Source organism: Leucopleurus acutus (genome assembly GCF_964270905.1).
Source record: "Leucopleurus acutus genome assembly, chromosome: 5".
NCBI lineage: Eukaryota > Metazoa > Chordata > Mammalia > Artiodactyla > Delphinidae > Leucopleurus > Leucopleurus acutus.
Window position 1 is genome coordinate 319,550 of NC_139147.1, and position 20,739 is coordinate 340,288.

A 20,739-nucleotide genomic window follows, 5' to 3' on the forward strand; every position below is an offset into this window, starting at 1 on the left:
TTTTCTCCACGTTCCCTGCTCAACCTTCCCGGGAAGCAACTCTTTCAGGGATGAACAGAGCTTGCACACCAAGTGTGTGCCGAGTGCCAGCCGGCCCTGCACTGCCGGAGCTGAGAGTGGCTCCACCTGCCCTCCCAGGGCCTGGGTCAGGGTGGCCACCCAGCACCCCAAGTCACAAGCACAGGGCCGAGCGCTTCCGGGGGAGCGTGGGCGGTGCTGGCCTGCGGCTGCTCTGCTGCCTTGTGGTACGGGCCTCTCCTCACCCAGGGCACAGGGCAGAAGGTGACCTCCGGCCGCCTCTCTCCCTGGATGAGGGACAGCCCGCAGGGCCCCGCCTGGCCCTGCTCCTGCCCGGCCAAGCTGGCCTGTGTCTGGAGGAGAGCGGGGAGAAGCAGGTGCGAGAGCCGCAGACGCGGCTCCTCCTGGGCTCCACGACTCTCCTCCCTGCAAACCCACACACGGGCCTCGGCTAACTCCGTCTTCCAGTTATTTCCTTTCTAATTCCTTGAACCAGTGCTTGGGGCATTGCCTGACTCTTGGTCTTGGTGATAAAGGCCCTTCAGGTCCCTGAGTGAGATCTGGCCACATCACCCACATTTCGGTATGTAAAGTTCCAATGGAAAAGAGTTCTGAATACGTGAGCCACAGAAATGTTTCTTGCTAACTTCTTGTTTATTGAGTCAAGGTCAGAGCATGTGCCCTTGCACCCCTAATGGCCGGAGCCTGTAGACATCCCAGGGGCACTCGTCAAGGGCACGAATTCTCCAGGTGTAGGACTGAACACCATCATTAAGTCAAAGTCACAGACTATATGCTGACATGGCTCCCTACCAGCTCCACCAAATACTGAGGGTCTCTTTAGAGGGGGGCTTAAAGTATGGAGGTCCCTCAAAAACTAAAAATACAACTACCATATGACCCAGCAACCCCACTCCTGGGTATATATCTGAAAAAATGAAAACACTAATTCGCAAAGATACATGCAGCCAATGCTCACAGCAGCACTATTACAACTGCCAAGACAGGAAGCAAGCTAAGCATCCACTGACAGACGAACGGATAAAGAAGACACGGTGCATATGTGCAATGGAACACGACTCAGCCACAGAAGAGGACTGCTGCCATCTGCAGCAGCATGGCTAGGCCTGGAGACTGTCACACTAAGTGAAGTAAGTCAGAGAAAGACAAATACCATATGATATCACTTATATGTGGACTCTGAACAACAGAACAAATGAACGTGTACACAAAACAGAAAAAGTCACAGTCATAAAGAACAAACTAGTGGTTACCACTGGGGAGACGGATGGGGAGAGAGGCGAGTTAGGGGTAGGAAATTAACAGGTACAAACTACTGTGTATAAAATAAGCTACAAGAATACACTGTACGGCACAGGGAATACAGCCAATGTTTTATAATGAAGTACAATCTTTAAAAGTTGTGAATCACTATGTTGTCCATCTAAAACGTACATAATATTGTAAATGAACTATGCCTCGATTTAGAAATAAACACAAACATACACATATTAGGGCTTAAGCTTTAGGCAACAACAGAGCGTGAAAGGACCCCAATCCGAGATCTCCCCCAGCCCCCTCGTGCAAGGCCTCTACCTCAAGCTGCTTTTCCTTTTCCTTTTCTCTGAATTTCAGCTCCAGGTCTTCCACGTACTGGCAGTGTTCCAACTGCAGGTCCGCGCGTAACTTGCTCAGGGCCGCCTCATGCTGAGCCTCCTGAGTCTGAAGGGAAACTGGGGAGGGGCACGGGCCTCACTCAGCTTGTGACGGCACAGCGTCCTCCTCCGCAGCAGGGGCGGCTGCAGGCGCAGCGGGCCCCCCAGGCTCTTCCAGACCCCGTTCTCAGGACACTGCTCTCTTCGGGGAGGAAGGGAAGGGAAGCCACAGGCCAGCAGACAGCATCTACTGACCGCTGGGCCCCACCGTGGAACAGAAAGAGGACAATCACAAACTACTTTTTCAGTAGCAATTTAGTAGAAGAACGAAAGATTTTGTTTGTCTGCAAAAGATTTCTCTGAAATGAAGGTTTCGGAAGGGGTAGGGAACCTGAGATGCCTGTGACCAACGAGGAGGGACCCCAAGGCTGACTCTCCTGCCAGCCAATCGCACGGCACTGTTTCTGGGACGACACGAAACTTCAGTCCCCTTCCAAACTTGCTCATTTTAATGAGAGACTCACATTCAGCCTGATTTTTGTCTTGAAAAACCTTCTCCAACTCAGCCTGCTGTTCTGCCAATTCTTTCTTAAACTGGTTTTGTAAATTCTCCAGTTCTGACCGATGCCTATCCGATAATTCTCGGCGTAGGTTTTCTAAGCTCAAGTCTCTCTCGGATTCCCAGTCTTGCTTCAGGGTCTAATTTAAATAAGGAAAAAGTAGATGATGGCCAACAGTTTATTACTGCGGTAAAAAAATTTCAACTGCGCATTCGAAAACCGCCACCCCGCCCAGACCAGACTGCGAGTACAGGACACAGCTCGGGACGCCCGGTCACACAGGAACAGCAGCACCTGCAGGCAAACAGCCCAGGACACGAGAACCAGGACCACCTGCCAGAAACAGAACTGGTCGCTGAGCAAAAGCACAGGAACTCGGCCGGCAAGACAGGCATCCGTTCCCCCACGCAAGACCCGGGCATTACAGCGACACCGTCGAGCTCTGACGGGGTCAGGCGCTGTCCCAGGCGCCCTAAGAAACGAGTCCCCTCTGTCCAGCTCAGAGGGCAGGGGCTGGGGCACAAGGCCATCCTCCACCCACCGCCTGTCCAGAGTGGCCAGGGCACACCGCTCCCCTCGGTCTGACGTCACACATCCCCTAACACTACACACTTCCTCGGCCATCACCAGCGCCAACGGCCCTTCTACAAGCGTAGCCTTGAGAAAGGGATGGGTTGCAAGAGTCACGCTCGTCCCACCCCCCCACCCCCCGTGGTTCCCCGAGGCCCATACACGTCACTTGATCACCACCTCTGTGGCGTCCACATCTCCCGTCCGTGAGGACCAAGGTCTGTGTCCCAAGCACAGCCAGGGCCGCGCCACAGGGCTGCTCAGAACCAGATGGGAGGAAAGAGACTCGCATCACACCAGGCAACACAAAAGCCCACAACCAGCTGCTGTGATGAATTCACATTGTGCAGAGAAAGCAGCGCATCATGCTTCACCCCCGCGACTCCAGCTCTGACTGCATTTTGTTAGAATCAAGGGGAGGGGTCCTGGGTGGGGATGAGGGAAATACCGCGTACACGGAATGAATTTTCTTATCCTGTGTACCTCTATCATCTGGGCATTTTTCTCCATTTCTGATTGTAGCTTCTCCTTCAGGTCAGCTGCAAGAGAAACATAAAAAGTCGCTCAGATCACCGCAGCTCAGACTTTTCCACAATCTGATCCCCCAGGAAACGAGAAGGCTCCCGGCACCTCTGGCCGCTCCACCGAACACTTGCCGACATTAACAGGACAGAACACATCTGTGAGAAACAAGCAGGTGATGATGTCTGGGTTAATTAGCAAATCACACTCATGCCTGACAAAGGACGGGTGACGTCCAGCCAGAGTGACAGTCCAGGAGGACCGGGCGAGGCCAACTCTGGGGCTGCACAGATCACTGAGCGCTGAGCCTGCATCATCCTTCTGCTTACGGGGACCTCGGCCCGTCCACTCCACACTAGGCCACTGTGCACCCAGAGCCCCGTAGTCCAGGATCCCACTGAGCCAGCTTCCAGGCTGGGTGCTGGACCACAAGTAAATGGAGAGAGGTAAAGACATTCTAGGTCCCAACAGCTCCCCGCCTGAGAGAAGAAGCACAAGAAAGGAGGTGCTAGGCAGAGGAGGCTGGACCAGCGGGCGCGGCCAAGCGTGGGGCTGGGGAGGAATAGCACCAGGCGACAGCAAGCAAGCCCTGGGCGCGGGGAAGGCGGCCTGGACAACTCCAGAAATCACGCAAAGGCCCAGAAGCCAGCCTCCGAGGGCAGGTCCCGCCGGGTCCACAGGGGCCCCACCTGCAGCAGAGCTTCAGGGACCCGACGGCAGGGTGGGCCTCTCGGGGGACCGTTCCCAGGGGTGCACATGGAGGAAACAGCATCAAACAGGCCTAACTAAGGAAGGCATATTTCGTATTTTTAAAATTTAACAAAAGCAGGGGAGGACGTGGAACTATCTCCTTGTGTTTGCCTGAATCTAGGTGAAGAAACAGGCAAGGCATCAAAGGACCGACAAGGCTGCTCCTCCAGGTGGGTGGGCCCCCAGGAGAGGCAGACTCTGCAACCGGGGCAGATCACAGGGAAACGGGCCAGGGTTTCCTCCGGGGGAAGAACATTCTAAGCATGAAAACACGAAAAGCCACCAAAGTGCTGCCTTTAAACACTTTAAGTGGGTGAATCGTGTGGTACATGAATTACAGCTCAATAAAACTACTACGTATGATTTTTACAAAAAGTACTAACAGGGCTTCCCTGGTGGCACAGTGGTTGAGAGTCCACCTGCCGATGCAGGGGACGGGGGTTCGTGCCCCGGTCTAGGAGGATCCCACATGCCGCGGAGCGGCTGGGCCCATGAGCCATGGCCACTGAGCCTGCGTGTCCAGAGCCTGTGCTCCGCAGCGGGAGAGGCCACAACACTGAGAGGCCCGCGCACCACAAAGGAAAAAAAAAAAGTACTAACAAAAGATATACCAAGAAACATTAAAATGAAATCATATAAGTTCACCTTGAGGCCAGCACATCGCCAGATTGAGAGGCACCTGAGCCGCCACCTGGCACAGGGCGCAGGGGGGGACGGGGGCGGGGGCGGGCTCCACGAGGCCTGGTCGCACACAGAGGCCCAAGCACAGCTCAGAAGCCAGGCGCCTCCAACGACACCCGCGGGCCGGGCGCCGAGCGTACCTGCCTCCTCCCGGACCAGCTCCAGCTCCCTGCACGCGCGGCTCTGCAGCAGGGCCCGCTCCTGCGCGTGCCGCCCGGTGAGCTCAGCACGCAGCTCGGCCAGCGCCGCCTCCTTCTCGCGCTGCAGGTGCGCCTGCGTCAGCTCCAGCCGCGCCGTGTGCATGTCGCTCAGGCTCAGGCGCAGCACTTCCAGCTCCAGCTCCTGGAGGACACCAAGTGCAGTGAGATAAGCCAGGCCCAAGAGACAACTACACGATTGCACTGCCCCACTGCCGTGAAGCATGTAGGATCGCCAAGTCACAGAGACAGAAGGTAGAATGGCGGCTGCCAGGGGCTGGGGGACGTCGCTTAGCAGACAGGGTTTCAGGTTGACAAGATGAGAAGAGTTCTGGAGACGGATGGTGCTGACGGTTGCAAAACAGTGTGAATGTACAAACACCAATGAACTGTGCACCTAAAATGGTTAAGATGGTAAAATTTATGAGTGCTTTACAATTAAGAAAAAGACTGTGACGAAAACGGAGGTTGAGGGAAGTATAAATGGAGTTTCAGTAACTACTATGCAAGAGGAAGGTGAAGCTGTTGATTAAATTTAGACTTAGGTAAGTATATATGTTGTATTTAATAACCTCACCATTAAAAGAATAGAAACTGTATATTATTACTTCAAAATGAACAAAGGCAGAATTTTTTTTTAATCCCCTGATAAAAAATAATCCAAAGAAGGCAAAAAGGAGAAAAGAAAGAAACAAAACAGGCAGGACAAATAGAAAGCCCAATCAAACGTCTGATGTAAGTACAAGCGCATCAGCGATTACATTAGATATAAGGGAATCACCGCCCAGTAACTGTGAGAGTCAGTTAAAAATCAACCCTATGCTGCTCACCAGGCACACATCTCAAACAGAAGGATGCAAAGATGCTGAAGGTAAAGGAGAGAGAAGACCAGAACCACGTCTGATCCATTCACACAAAGCTCTACGTCAGAATCGGCACAGAAGCCAGGAGGGTGCTCGCTTCAGGGTGGGCAGCAGGGAGCAGGGTCCAGCACCGCCCTGCCCCTGAATTGTAGAGACCACGTGCTGTTCACGGTGTACTCATCTGTTGGGCTATATCTAAGTTTTGTGTACTTTTCCACAAAGATGCTACAAGTCGCAGTTTAAAACAAGTATGAAATGTGTATTTAAGGCTGGGTTTTACGGACCCCACTAGAGACCATTTCTCCAGGCCCTGCCAGGCCCTCCTCTGAGCTACATTTCTTCTGCAATAATGCAGACTAAAAACCAAACTTGCGGGCTTCCCTGGTGGCACAGTGGTTGAGAGTCCGCCTGCCGATGCAGGGGACACGAGTTCGTGCCCCGGTCCGGGAAGATCCCACGTGCCACACAGCGGCTGGGCCCGTGAGCCATGGCCGCTGAGCCTGCGCGTCTGGAGCCTGTGCTCCGCAATGGGAGGGGCCACAGCAGTGAGAGGCCCGCATACCGCGAAAAAAATTAATGGATTAAAGAAAAGTAATCAATTCAACACTCATGGAAGTCACACCAAGCACTGTGGTACGAACTGGGATGGTAAGACCAGCGCCCAGCCGGCAAGCCCGTCCCCCAGTGTGTCTCGCGTGCAGGGCTGCCCACATGGGCATGGGCATGGAGGGCCAGGTCCAGGAGGCACGCTGACCCCACAGGACCCTCAGTGAAGGAAGGGCGACTCTCCCTTCCACGCCCACCACCAAGATCAAAGGTCACAGGAAGACCGCCTCCAGCTTCCTCAGTTGGCTCCGGCCCCCACGCACGCAAGGGAGGCCTCCCCAACCGGGACACACCTTAAACGAGAACCCAGGAGAGGCATACCTTCGTCATCACCCTAGGCTGCTCCGGACCGTCGTCTTCCAGCTTCTGCGGCGTCCCCGCTCCACCGGGCTCCTGCAGCTGGAGGGGAAGGGCCAGGAGCATCCACAGCGGCTCCAGGGTAGCCCGCCGCTGCCGCCCCCCACCCCCGGCCCTGCCCGCCTCCAGGCCCACCAGTTCCATCTGCACTACTCTCCTTCTACACAAATCTCACGCTCTAAACATTTTTTATGTAACTTGCTTCCCTAATGATGTCGCTGCCCGATTTTTAACGAATTCTGCTTCTTTATTTCACCGCGTACTTAACACAAATCACTAAACTTTAGTTGCTCAACACATATTTTCTAAGCTCTTAATTTTATATAAATTCAAATATTTCATCTTAAAGATTTTCCTTTAGATAAATCTTTTCCTTAATAATTTGCAGAATAGTATTTTTGTTTCTTTTTGTAAATCACCTCAAAATTGAGTTTAAAGCTTTCCAATGAATTTTCTCCCAATAGTTTTGACCCATAAGTTTACAAGAATTGGGGCTTTTATCTGCAGGAAGGCTCGGTGCGCACAACTTGGCGACTCCCGGGCGGCTTCCACCCCCATGTCCACCTGCACCTCCAGCCCCGAACACATCACTCTGCCGCTGTCAGGGTGAGCGTTAGCGTCTGCTGGACCTAACTGCACTTATCAAGTTTCTTTTCTGGTCAGTTATAACTGCTTGAGAGGACTGGCATAATTTTATTCCTTCTTACAGGTCTTCCAAAGAACAATGAGAAAATTTACTTTTTTTTTTTCTAGAGTAAAACATTTTACCTTGCAATTACTACCAGACCCCTGCATTTATCTAAGACACAAAACGGATCTGAGCAACCTTGCTTCTCCCATATCATGATGCTATTTCATCATCCTAAGGATTGTTCTGTCACACTCAATTATTCCCAACCATGCCAACACCACCTTAAATAATGAGGAAACAGAAGAATGAGGGAACCACCTAGAAGGACGAGGAACAGTGAACTCATCCACCCTCCAGTTTTCTAAGTGACTGGAGAGGCCATCTCAGTAGCCTGCTTTCAACTGACAATTCAGGGACTTCCCTGATGGTCCAGTGGTTAGGACTCCGAGCTTCCACTGCAGCAGGTGCGATTCCATCCCTGGCTGGGGAACTAGACTCCGCATGCCGCAGGGTGTGGCCAAAACAAACAAACAGACGAAAAACATATCTAAGGACAAACAAAACTGAAAAGGGTCGTCAACACTGACGCCACAGAAGAGTATTCCTACGAATAACTTCATACCCCAAACTGGAAGATTAGAAGGACACATTCTGAGAAAAAGCACAACTGAATAGTCTGGTAACTGTTCAGTAAGTTGACTCTGCAATTAAAGGTCTTTCCACAAAGAAAGCTTCAGTCCCCAACAGCTCCACCATCTTACACCAGCTCATCCACAGAGCAAAGGACCCTCTCAGCTCGTCACATGAGGCCAACATAACCTCAACACAAAAACCTGACAAGAGAGGAAAATTACAGGTCATTCTCTCGCAGAACACACTTTTTCGAAATCAACTGAGAAGACCATATGACTTTTCTCCTTTAGTCTCTTAAGTGAATCACACTGATTTTTTTGGAATGTTTGACTAAGCTTGCACTCCGCTAAAATACACTCCACTCCACACCCACCAAAACTGTTAAAATAGAAAACAAATGTTAACACCAATCACAGATGTTATGGAACAAGGAAAACACTCATATGCCACCACTGAAAATATAAACTGAACAACTGTTTTAAGACACAGCTCAACATACACAAGTTGAACGTATACCTAAATACTGACTCAGACATTAAATACCTAATTACGGCCCCATAGAAACGTGTTCACACAGACACCAAGAGACTTGTATGAGAATGTTCATAGCAAATGCCAATCAACAGTGGAACAGAAAAACCAAGGTACATCCATACAGCAAAATACTATACAACAACGAAAATGAAAGAACTATAGCCTTTAACTCCTAAAGGATGCTGGATAAGAAGACCCAGACTCAGGACATGCATACCAGATTATTTTATTTATAAAACACTCAAAACCAGCAAAACTAAACCATTCTTCTAAAAGTCACGGTGCTCCATACACAGAAAGTAACTTGAGATGGATCACAGACTTAAACATAGAAACCAGGCCATCAAGCCTCAAGAAGACACTGGGGATTATCCTCACAACCTCAGGACTAGGGGAGACCTTTTGGACAGGACACAGAAGTCACTAACCATAGGAAAAAATGATAAATTCAACATCAAAGTTAAGAATATTGGCTTATCACAAGACACCATTAAGAAAACAACTTAAGCAAGGTAAGCAAGACTAGGAAAAATATTCAAAGTACATATATCTAACAAATAACCCGGGAATGCTAAACAATAAACTTTGGAAAAATAAAGACAAAAACAACTACAGGTTTCCCCCACTACCAAAACCAGAGCATTCCTATGAAAGCTTTCATAAACCAAGATGGCATAAAGGTAAAGAAGCAATTAGATTTCTTCATAAAACTGAAAATCCTCTTTGAATTTCTTTCTGTTAGCCAAAACAGGTACTAATGTAGATCTTTTGTAAAAGTGAAGTGGTGTAAAGCGAGCTTTCGAGAAGCGAGGGATGGCTGTGTAAACAAATGTTCTATAGTTAGTAAATTTGTGTTTACTGGCATGAGAAGTAGCAATTCTGAAATTAATTTGTGTGTATTTTAAGATTGAGCAAATAAGTAAAGATACTGTAGATAAGCCTTTTCCCCAATTTCTCACTATGGGAAAAAGGAGCTAAAAATAAGGAGAGGGGAAAAGCTAGAATAAATTCTGTGCTGTTGGACTGGAATTGAAGATATTAGTGTGAACGCATGGTTTTGATTATACATGCAAATAGACAGATAGATATAGATGTGCGTGCATATACACACATTTATACTTTCTGGCTCTGTCTATTGAAACAGCCTAGAAGCAGCCATACCCCGCAAGCAATAAGCACACCTAGCGCCCAGATCCTGGATTCTAAAGCCATTCTCCACCGAAAGGAACCAGGGCTCCTTGAAGAAATGGCTGGTTTGGGGCTGCAGCAGCAAAGGGCAAAATAAGCCTAGAAAACCTTGGTGCCAGGAATTAAGGCGCCAGAAAATGATGAGGGCATGTTAAAAGGTCACATGCCAATTCAAAGGCACTCCCAGTGGCCAAATGTATGTATTTCAGCAACAAAATAAACATGGATATGATGGATTAAAACCCATAATAAAATAAGTATCTAGGAGTCCATACTGATATAAATAATTGAATAAATAAATTGCGGAGAAGCAACAGTTCCTCCTTAGAGTAAAACACCAATTAATATATGTAGATGGAATGATGGAAACAAAGTCATCATTTGGCCAACACCATCACAGTAATTACTGCAGGCAAGAATCTTCAATAGAAGCTAAAACTAATGGAAAGTATCATGAGAAATGGAGTATTTACAGGGTCTCTAAGTACCTCCTCATAATATACTTAGTAACTACAAAGGGGAAAACAAAAACTTCTCTGTCAGCAGAAATCTGGCAGGCCCCCCAGTAGTGAGACATAGCTACCACCACACCACCTGTGCTTCTTCTCAGGATGCACTCAGCAGACATCATCATCACTTCCACCGTGTTCCTGCCAAAATGCACAACCTGACTTCAATCGGAAGGAAACATCAAACAAACCCAAACTGACAGGGATCCTACAACATAACTAGCTAGTACGCCACAAGTGTCAAACTTATAAAACACAAAGGAAGACTGAGAAACTGACCAGATTGGAGGAGACTAAGGTGACAAGGCACTGAAATGCAATACAGAATCCTGGACCAGAAAAATCGGAAAAATTAGAATAAGCTCTATCTATCAGCTCACAGTATTGTTTCAATGTTAACTAAAACTGATGTGATTTATACTATGATTACATAGGTGTCAATATTTCAGGAAGTTAGGTGAGGGATCTCCAGGAACTCTGTGTTATTTTTTGCAATTTTTTTGTGGGTCTGACATTTTAAAATGAAAAGCTAAAAACCACAAAACCTTTAACTTAAAATAAAAAAGACTTGTCTGATTTGAAAATAAAAATATGAAATTAATAAATGATGATTTACATTGCAAGGCTTTCTCCTCAAAGAGCCTAAGCAGGAAGCATACAGAGCAAAGCCACTGAGAGTCAGGGCTCAGCGCTCTCAACGTGGCTTCCGTGGACTCAGCTGTGACCCGCAGCTCGACCCCAGAGAAGCAACAAGAGCACGAACATGAACCGAAACTAACATCCAGCCTCAGGTCCCTCAGACCACAGGGAGTGGAAGCAGAGTGAGCTGGGCACAGGCTGGTCCAAAGACTCAGGCACCAGAGTTCTGGGCAGCTGCTCCCCGGGCAAAGTCGGAGCGCCACGGCGAGGTCTTCCAATTTTTCCAAAGAAGGAACATTCTATAGTACATTTGTAGGCAGAATATCATAAACTTTATATGCTAGCAATCATTCCTTTTTTTGCAATAAGGCCGTCCAGACACTGCATGACTTGGAGTCAAATTCTGCCCTCAACCACCAGTTTTCAGCTCATTCTAGCAAACAGCTGCCCCGGCCCTGCTGCACACAAGTTAGGGGTACCCCCAGTTCAAGCGCACACACGAGAGGAGGCCCCAAGGAGACCCGCATGCAGGCAACCAGGAGGCCCAGGGAGGCCATGCACCCTCAACACCCAGGTCCACACCCGCCCCTGCAGCTCACAGGGCCTCAAGCAACAGACAAGACACCATTTCTGTGACACCTTCAGCCCTGCCCTCCTCACCCCACATTCAGAAAGGAGGGAAAGGACAAAGACCAACAAGCAGGTGGATTTGACAGCAGGTGAAGGGATATTACGGCTTAAGTGTCCAAAGATACCTGTCAGGGGGGCTGATGCACAGCCACACCCGAGGAACCCACACTTGTCAAACTCCCACTACCACGCAGAGCACCAATACTGACCCCTGCCTTCAAACAGTTCGCCCCAAATTTCTCAAAATCATGGGGTGCAGAAAAATCTTTAATTAGAAGTGAAACCACAAAAATATACGCCACTTTTGCAAGATAAAATAAAACCCCCTTTCCCCACTTTTGATAGGCAAAAACAGACCTAAGACCACTTTTAGTAAATTACGCTAGCAATAACCAGGAGATAAGCAAAACGTGAGAACACAGAGCCGAGCAGATCTACCTGAGGGGCTCCTGCGCCATCAGGGGTGTCGCTGCACGACGCGTTCTTGCCAACGGCCCGGCCTCCCAGGAGTCCGGCAGCCTCGGCCGCAGCTACCGGACTCTCCTCCTGGTCAGGCGCATCGACAGCCGCGCCCTTCCTCTTCGCCGGCGTTTTCTTCGAATGCGCACAGTCACCTTTTGTTTTTCTCTGTCGGAAGTGAGCAAGCTGCGCAAAAACGTAGAGAGGTAGTAGAGGCAAAGGTAAGCGAGGAAAAGGTAACAGAGCCACAAAGACAGCAAGCTTGTGGGGCACATGAGGCTCTGGGGCTGGCTCGGTCCACACGGCCGCACCTGGCCAGACTCACATCAACCGGGCCCCGTCCCAGAAACACCACCTCCATTAACATCTACGATACTGGGAGTTAAAGCTCAGAGTGACACCCAAAGAATCTAACATTAAGGACTGTTAATGATGCCTCCGGACAAAGGAAAGCAATAAGGCTGACGGGCAGAATAGCTGTCCCAGCCCCTGACAGTGTACAGAAAAATTCAAACATTAAAAAGTACATCTATTTTAAAAACTGACAGCTTAATCAAGGCATGTTTAAGGTTTAAAACTATATAGAAAAGCTAAATTCTCCCTTTTTGCCCCATTTTCCCCAATCAGGGAAATACATAGCCTAGCCCAAACTTCCTTGCCATAGATTCTGAGACAAGGTACAGAAATAGCAAAAAATTAATTAAGCCAGGTCAATCTAACATCCTCCTTTTTGGAATCAGATGTTCTATTTTTCATGACGCAGCTCACCAAAGCACCAGGGACCTCCGCAGAATGTCCCCATCAGAAGGCACACCTGGCTCTGTTCAGTCCCACAAATCTGAGGGTTTAGACTGTTCACACACCATCTCCCACTAGCACCTTATTCAAAAGGTAGGATAGCTAACGTCAGCTTTTCACAGGAGGACAAGGTCCTTCAAATGACAACTCTGGTCATAAAAGCAAATGCATCTAACAAATGTTTGTATAAATGATAACAGAAGTGCACAATTTCGTGGACATAGGAAAATCACAAAAGGCAATTTAAGTGAGAGAAACCGTCTCTCAAGAACAGACACTGCCTTCAAAACCAGTCCCAGATTCGTTTATTTTGTGCCCAACTCCATCAAATCTAACCGTCTGTGAGATCCCTTCCTGCATCACAGACCCAGTCTCTGGCCTGTGGTCACCCAAGAAGAGGCATCTGTTTCTTCTCCCAAGGTGAAATCTTCTCATCACCATTAATGCTCCTTCAAGCAACATTTAGGCACATTTACAAACCATGGTGAGCTCAGGGAAAACGGTGAGTATTAAACTCTGGCTCGCCTCCAATCTCCTTCCTACGTGCCAGGCACATGCAAAGGGGAAAAAACACACTACAGCCTCACTCTTCAAACCCCAGTCGGAAGTCTGACCTGCACAGGAAGCCCAAGGAGGCCGCTCTGTCCTCTGCCTGTCACCACCTCACACCACTCACCATGTGTTCTGAGTGTTCCCTTTAATGCAGTGGCCCTGTGGTTTCCTCAAGGGAAGGAACTAGCACGGAACTGAACACCCCTGCTGGCTGATCCATGTGAAATTCCCAATGTCTGACCACGTCTGACCTCAAACAGCAACCTCATAGGGCTCTGCCTAATAGTCGCGGGCACTGCACAGCGGCTGCCCACGACAGCCGGAGTGGGGTGGGCCAGGGCGGCACAGCACATGTGTCCAGGCTTTCTCCACTGTCTCTAGGGCCCGCGTCTGGTCGGTAAACGGTTCAATGGCCACAACACGCCCAGAACAGTGAGTACCGGACGGTGCCTACGTGGATGACAAAGGCCCACTCCGGGACCGCACAGAGCTCCCGGGGGCATCCGCAGCGCAGGGACGTGACACCTCCCAGGAGGCTCCGTCCGGGCGTCTGGAGCTCCCAGGCCCGGCGCGGGGCGCGGCCCCGGCAGAGGCCCTCCGCCCTCACCTGCCCAGGACTGTCCACCTGGGCCCCAAGCAGCGAGGAGGCGGCACAGGCGTTTCAGGAGCCCCGACACCAAGGCGTGGGTCGGTGGGAGGCATTCCACAGGGTGAACAAGTCCCGTGCTCGGGAACACCACTCTGAACTTCTATAGCAAAAAGAACTGCAGAATTCCGTGTAAAACGATCTCTGCACGTCGTTTTAACCGGATGGAAGCTGAGCTGAGCCCTAGGGGGAGCGCCCGTGTCGCCCAACTGCAGCGAGTCCCGGCCTCCAAGCCCTCCAGGAATCCGGGCGAGGACAGGGAGACGCGCAGGTGCCAGTAGGTGTGCACAAGAGCGCAGGTGTGGTGACAGCCCGTCCCCGCACCTCGGGCTCCGGGAGCGGGCGGCCGTCAGGGACGCCGCGTCCGGAGGACACCACTGTCTCTCAATGAAGCCGCCTCGCCGGCTCCTCTGGCAGTTCCCCGGGGGTGGTCGGGTCTGGGGTGGGGGGGTGGGGGTCCCGGTGGGAGGGGAGGGGCCGGGACGCCCGCCTCCCACGGCCCCGCCCCTGCCCGGCGCAAGCGCAGCCCCGCCAGTCCCGGCGTACCCCGCGCCCGACCTCTCCGCGAAGCGCCGCGCGCCCCCGGCCGCTGATTGGCTGTGGTTACGGCGGGGGCGGGCCCAAGCAGAGGGCGGCGGATTCAAGATGGCGGCGGCCAAGGGGCGGCTTCCAGCCCAGTCGGCGGAAAGGGCAAGAGTGCGGCGGTAGCGGTCCCCTCCTGGCCGCGTCCGCTCCTGGCAGGGGGCGGTGGCAGGCACCGGAGCCCGCCCTGTGGAGCCCACGCCGGGACAGCAAGGGGAGGAGGCGCTGCCGTTTACCTTCGCTCTCCCGGCCTCCACTTTTCTGCGCCGCTGCTCTTGCTCATCTTCTTCCATCTTACTCCAGGGCTCTTCGCAGGTCGCCAGGAGGTGAAGGGGCCGATGCGCTGCCGCCTTCGCTCTATTTACACTCCCTCCCCATTGCCTGGGCTCACCCTCCCCCCGCGACAACTGTCACGCAGACGTGGGCCCGCCCCGCGTTCGGCCCCGCCCCGGGGCGTGCACCCCCGGCCCGCGGCCAATCAGGGGCCGCGGTCCTGCCCTCGCGCACGCGCGTACAGGGAGGTGCCCTCAAGGAGGCGCGGCCCGGCGGAGCTCCGCCCCTGCGTCCGTTCCTCCGATTGGCGCATAGACGCTCCCGCCTCTTCGGGCAGGACCATTGAGCGGGGCGCGGCAGCCTCGGTGCTCTCTGTGGTTGGTCGGTTTGAAGGACCCCGCGCACGTGGGTCGTCGGGCCCGGCCGGGACTGGCGCGGAGGCCGGTTCGCGTTCCCGCGAGGTTGAGGCCGCCCTGGGGGGAGTCTGCGCCGGTGGCCAGTTGAGTCAAGCTTCGCGAGCCCCCGGGGACAGCCCAGGAGGCCGGGCCCCACTGCATGCGTGCGCCAGCTCAGGGCTGCCCCTAAAATCGCTCCGGGTTGTGGCTGTGCCCGGGGGTGGCAGGACCCAAACTTTCGTCTCCAGGGGTCCTTTCGGCGACCGGGATGGTGGCCCTGTTCGTGTCACGATCGCAGACAGCCAACAAAATCACTTGATTCCGTTCCTAGGAGTCCCTCCTTTGGGTCCCGCTGGCGCCTGGACCCACAGAACCGGAATGCCGGGGGCGGCCAGAGTTAGTCAGTGGGAATCGGGGCCGGCATCCCCAACCCACGGAGCCCAGAGCTACAGGGACAGGAAGCCACCGGCGGTGCTGCCACTCCTGGACCCATGGATTCTTCCCACTGGGGATACAGTGCCATATCGAGGGCTCTGGTTTAAAGCGTCTGCCCCCAGCTTGCACAGTCAAGGGTCCACTCTGGCACCGCTGCCATAAAGCAGTGCCCTGCGTCAAAGAGTGTTAGCAGGGACCCCATGCAGTGAGAAACTCTGAGAGAGGGTCAGGCTGAGGCCCTGCGGGCAGGAAAGGCAAACCCACACCTGGAATACAAGTGTATTCCTGTTAGGACAACCCCTGGAACCCCAGCGTGGAAGGGGCTCCATAGGGCCACTTGCCAAGAGGCCTGTAAGGATGCAATTTTAAATGATACAGTAATTGTGCGCAGTTCTAGATCACCAGAGGGAGAGAGCTGTTTCAGTGAAAGGCAAAAAAGTCTCTTCTCACATGGAAAAGTTTTAAGGCCTTGAAACATTTGGGTAAATCAATCCAAATATATTGTAAATGGTTATTAAAAAGGAATGTGCTGTACTTCCGGTTCCAATTTCTGTGAAGCTAAAACTGCTCAAAAAGATAGTCTGTTAAAAATTTTTTTAAAAAGAAAGAGAATGTGATGTGGGTTATGAATTCATGGTCCGTGTGGGAATTGGAGTCTCATGAAATCATTGTTTGTTCCTTAGCTTCAGACTCCACTTAAGCCTGTTTGTCCAGATGAGGAAGTAAGGCGAGGTTTTTATTCCTAGCCCACGGTTTTGATTAACAATCAAATGCTGCTACAGTTATCAGGCTCATTGGAAGCTGATAAGCTCTGACTAACTGACACTGATCCGAAGCGTCAGTGTCATTGCCGAAGCGTCAGATGCCATTGTTGGCATCTCTTGTTACTGTAGCGTAAATGTGCCTGGGTGAGCGTTCCCTCGCGGAGGGTGGGGTGGGGGGATGCTCTCACCAACTGGTGATGGTTACCTAAATGGCGGGGGGGGTCGCAAACTCAGGAAGAAACACAGGAAACCCCTAAGCAGCTGTGCCTTGGTTTCCCTGTGTGAGAAGTGAAAACACCCACAAACTTGCCCCCGCGTCAGATCTGGCCATGGTAGAGCTGGGTAGGATGACAGCGCTGCAAGCGGCAGCTGGAGAAAAGGTGGCGTATCAAGCAGCGCTGCTGCGGGTTAACTGTGCAGGGGTGTCCGGCGAACACGCTGCGGGTTCCGTGTTTCCTTCACTCCTGTGCCTTCAATGCAGTAGGGTCTGTGTGCGGGCCGTGTGCCCCCTGTCTGCTCTCTGAGACTGAGTGCCAGTAACTATGCTCCTCCACGAATGTGCTGTAGTGACTTTACTGACACAAGCTCACCTTTCAACCTGTGTGAACGTGTGAGTCTAAGCAACCGCAACTTACACAAACCTTCAGGGAGCCCTGGAAGTTCAGCCACCTCCTGTGTCAGACCATAGCCCTGTGTGGTGAGTGATGCTTGCAGTCTTGGCTCACAGACATGAGGCGGTGGCCTCATAAGACCAGAGGTAGGCAGGCAACACTAGCAGACCACAGGATCGGATTTCCCAGGAGCAGTCAGAGACTCAGATCTATGCCTGAATCTCTCAACCTTTACATGTTGCAGTACCTCTAAAACTTTGTGGGGGGCCCACGTGTTTGCCCACGCTGCTTTGGCCAGTGGTTTTCAAGCTGTGTTCCGAGGAACCCCAGAATCATTTCCATGGCTATTCTAGATATTCTGAAATGTTGGATCTGACTCTTAACTTATTTTTAACAATTAAACAGCTGTCCAGATATGTAGATACTCACCTTCAAGGAGGGAAACACAACCCCCCACTCCTTATGTATGGGCTGTGCATAGCTACTTCCTCCTGAAGAAGACAGTGTGGAAAGGGAGAGAGAAATAGTAGCTGTGCAGTGGTGAAACCTGATAGACACACGTCCACGAGGTAACTAAGGTCATTGTCCACAGTGTAGGTCATGTTGACGGCACACACCCTGGATGGGACGTGATGAGAAGGGCCTTTTGCCTCTGTGGTCTTCCTCCCAAAAACCCATAACCCCAGTCCAATTGTGAGAAATCATCAAACAAATCCCAATAGTAGAGGGACACCCTACAAAATGCCCGATACAGTAGGTATTGATGCAATATAAAACAAAACGCAATACTCCTCAAGGCTGCCCTTCCTGGGAAGCATTGAAATGAAGCATCATTTAGAAAAGTCTTCCCTTGATGGGCTCACACCCTCCCATCACACCCCCTCCCCATGCCAGCCCTGTGGACATGCCCTCTGCTGGGCAGGTGGGTCACACACCGATGGGCCGCCTCCCAGGTGCCCCTGCCCCTCTCTGGGCATGGGTCCCGGCTGGGCAGTCCCCCTGCTGGAATCACATCCACCCTGAGGGGTGGTGCCTCGGGGTGGCCCCGTGTCCTCTGAGATGCCAGCTGGGTGCCTGTGGGGTGAGCCCACCTTGAGCTCCCACCCAGAAGCCCCCAGGCACCTCGTTGGCCAGCTCCCTGGTGCCACGCAGAGTTTCCTGAAGTCTGCAGGGAGGTGGTGGTCGCACCCTGTCTTCCAGTGTTCTGGCCTTTACTCCCGTCTGGCTGGGAGGATCCCTAGGAAAGGCCAGGGGCTTGCTGGCCTCCTGGAGGCCATAACAGACTGAGGGCAGGGGTGGCAGGCCCCCGTGGTGCGTGGGGGGTGGATGCCGTGCCCCTCCCCACCCCATCCTCTGGGCTCTGTCCTCCCCGCCAGGGCTGCACTCTACCCCTCGGGCCCCAGCTGCTGCCCACTTTTTCCTTCCCAAGGAGCCCCGCCTGGCCACACCTGGGGATCAGCAGTGTTTACTGGTAACCCCTGCATGGGGACAGGCGGGGCCTGGGAAGGACGCTCAGTGGAAACCTGGCAACCGGGCCTCGCCATGTCTGCGGCTCCTAGCAACAACCACGGCGATGCCCGACACTGTGTGTCCAGGGTGTGTGCCCCACACACACACACGCTCTTCTCTGGCCGCAGAGGCCAGAAGGCAAACCGAGCCCGGCGTGGGATTCTTTCAGTGGCCCCAGGGCTGGGCTGCTTCTCTCCGGCTGAGCGGTTCTTCCAGAGGGAACTGAGACGGGGAGGGGCGGGCCCGTGGCGTCCCCTCCTGTGGCCCCGGGATGCTGGACTCCTCGGTGGCAGATCGGTTGACCCGGCTGACCCTGAAACTCCTGGAGAAGGTAAGGCAGCTGGGCACTCGTGTTTTTAGCAGCTTGTTACAGAAGCACAGCTTTGAAAGGTAAGATTATACCTGGAACGAGCCCACTTCCAAAGCAAGACCCTTTTCAGCGCTTTTAGCCTCGTAGTGAAGAACTGTGGTTCCTTGGCTTTTCTTCTTTGTTTGTACAGAACCAAGTAGGTTCTCCCGGCAGTTTCTGCAGCCAGGAGGCAGGCCCGCACCCACGGGCTGGAGCACCGCCAGGGCGCCCTGATTCTCCCCCTCGGGGCCTCCCAGCTTCCGAGTTTCAGGGCGCGGCATCTCGGCCGGGCCTGGGGTGGGCGGCCGGTGGACGCCCTCAGGCCGGCCCCCTTCTCCTCCTCCGAGGGTCTGCGGGGTCCTCACGGCTCCCCCCACCTCACCTGCCTGCTCTGTCCCTCTGCCCCCGACGGCTGCCCAGAGCGGCAGCAGGGCTCACCCCAGAACTGGCCCCGACAGTAGCTGCTCAGCCCAGGGCTCAGTGGGGCAGTCAGGTGGTCAGGACACAGAGCCGGCCTGGTCAGGCTCTTCAGGTAGCCTCCTGCAAGGGCCTATGGGTTTCAAGGTGGAGTGTGTGTGCACTGTATGGCGAGTGTGGCCTCAGGGTCCCACCTGGCTCCCTCCCCCACAGGCCCCTCACACGCTTCCTGCTCCCAGCCCGTCTGTCTGGGCGCTGGTGCCCGGCCTGGCCCCCCGCACTGAGCCCACGCCTGGAGCACGGTCCTCGCTCTGCTCTCTTCTCACAGAAGCTGAAGCAAGAGCGCGAGGATGTGGAAGTGGATTCTGAGGACCCCCAGCTCACGCCCGGTAAGAGCCCCGGGCTGCCTGACGCTGCGCAGAGCAACCTACACACACACACACACACACACACACACACACACGCACACACGCACACACACACACACCCTCATATCGTACCACATCCAGCCTGCATACCCAGGAGGGCACGTTCATCATTCCTGTTTCGCAGTTGAGCGCTAGAGGCACAGAGAGGTTAGATAAGCAGCCCAGGCTGCCCAGCTTGGATCGCAAGTGGCCACACCTGCATCAGACCACGTCGCCCTGCGCTCGCTGTGCGGTGTGGGTGTGGAGGGCCTACCCCACCCGTGTCGGCCTGCGCATCCTCGGGCGCCCAGACCAGACGCCCCGTCGTCCCCAGCCTGGCTGGCGGGCAGATGCTTAGGCCACAGGACCCAGGGCAAGGACTGCTTTCCCTGGTGACGGGCTCCAGGCTCAGGGACATCTAGGCGAGGTGCTGGGGAGACACTGCTTGTTCTTTACTATGTGGCATAGCCCCTTGGGCTGCGGGGGTTCCAGGCAGCTCCCAAGTGCAGCAGACAGAGCCCAGGGCCCAAATCCAGATAGAAAAAAATCCCAAACCAGGTCACATGACCAAGGACAAGCTCAGAACATGGAACAGTACAAATGGGCCAGGGAAGTGGGGACTCCTGGAGGGGGAGTGGGAACCCCAGAGGACAGGCAGCCCGGGCATCTCCAGCTCTAGGGGGAGGCGGCAGGCCTGGGGGGAGGGGGCAGGCCCGTGCACCCAGAGGAAAGGAGCTCAGGGACCACCAGAGGCATGGTGTCCAGGACGCTGCAGGAACCGTTCCCTGAGGCTCCGTGGAACACGCCAGCCTCCAGGCAGCTTGGGGCTGCGGGGTGGCTCCAGATGATGGGAGGCTGGGCTCTCAGCCCCATCCCGTGAGGGCCTCCTTCCTCTCACCGCGCCCCGTGGAGCCCGCGGGACTTCCCGGCAAAGGTGCAGGAGCAACGTGGTGCTCGGGCCCCAGGGGAAATCCTCACTCTGCAACTTCCGGCTCCTGT

General features: G+C 53.3%; 2 protein-coding genes across 2 annotated transcripts in view; both read right to left on the reverse strand.

Annotated features, from left to right (window-relative positions):
* The window catches only part of LOC309962547 (pericentrin-like), a gene marked incomplete at both ends in the record, with an annotated part of 82,512 nt that extends 75,589 nt beyond the window's left edge, over positions 1-6,923 (reverse strand). Inside the window, 6 exons of the mRNA XM_082840408.1 lie at positions 264-371; positions 1,615-1,740; positions 2,471-2,566; positions 3,287-3,342; positions 4,897-5,098; positions 6,744-6,923. Coding sequence (XP_082696534.1) covers positions 264-371; positions 1,615-1,740; positions 2,471-2,566; positions 3,287-3,342; positions 4,897-5,098; positions 6,744-6,923 — 768 coding nt within the window. The remainder of the gene's footprint in view (positions 1-263; positions 372-1,614; positions 1,741-2,470; positions 2,567-3,286; positions 3,343-4,896; positions 5,099-6,743) is intronic.
* A 5,064-nt stretch (positions 6,924-11,987) lies between these two features.
* On the reverse strand, positions 11,988-12,277 carry LOC309962614 (uncharacterized protein; the record flags this gene model as incomplete). The annotated part of the gene is made up of 1 exon (XM_082840509.1): positions 11,988-12,277. The coding sequence occupies one exon, from the start codon at positions 12,275-12,277 to the stop codon at positions 12,074-12,076; it is 204 nt and encodes a 67-aa protein (XP_082696635.1). The 3' UTR covers positions 11,988-12,073.
* Between the last annotated feature and the right edge of the window lie 8,462 nt (positions 12,278-20,739).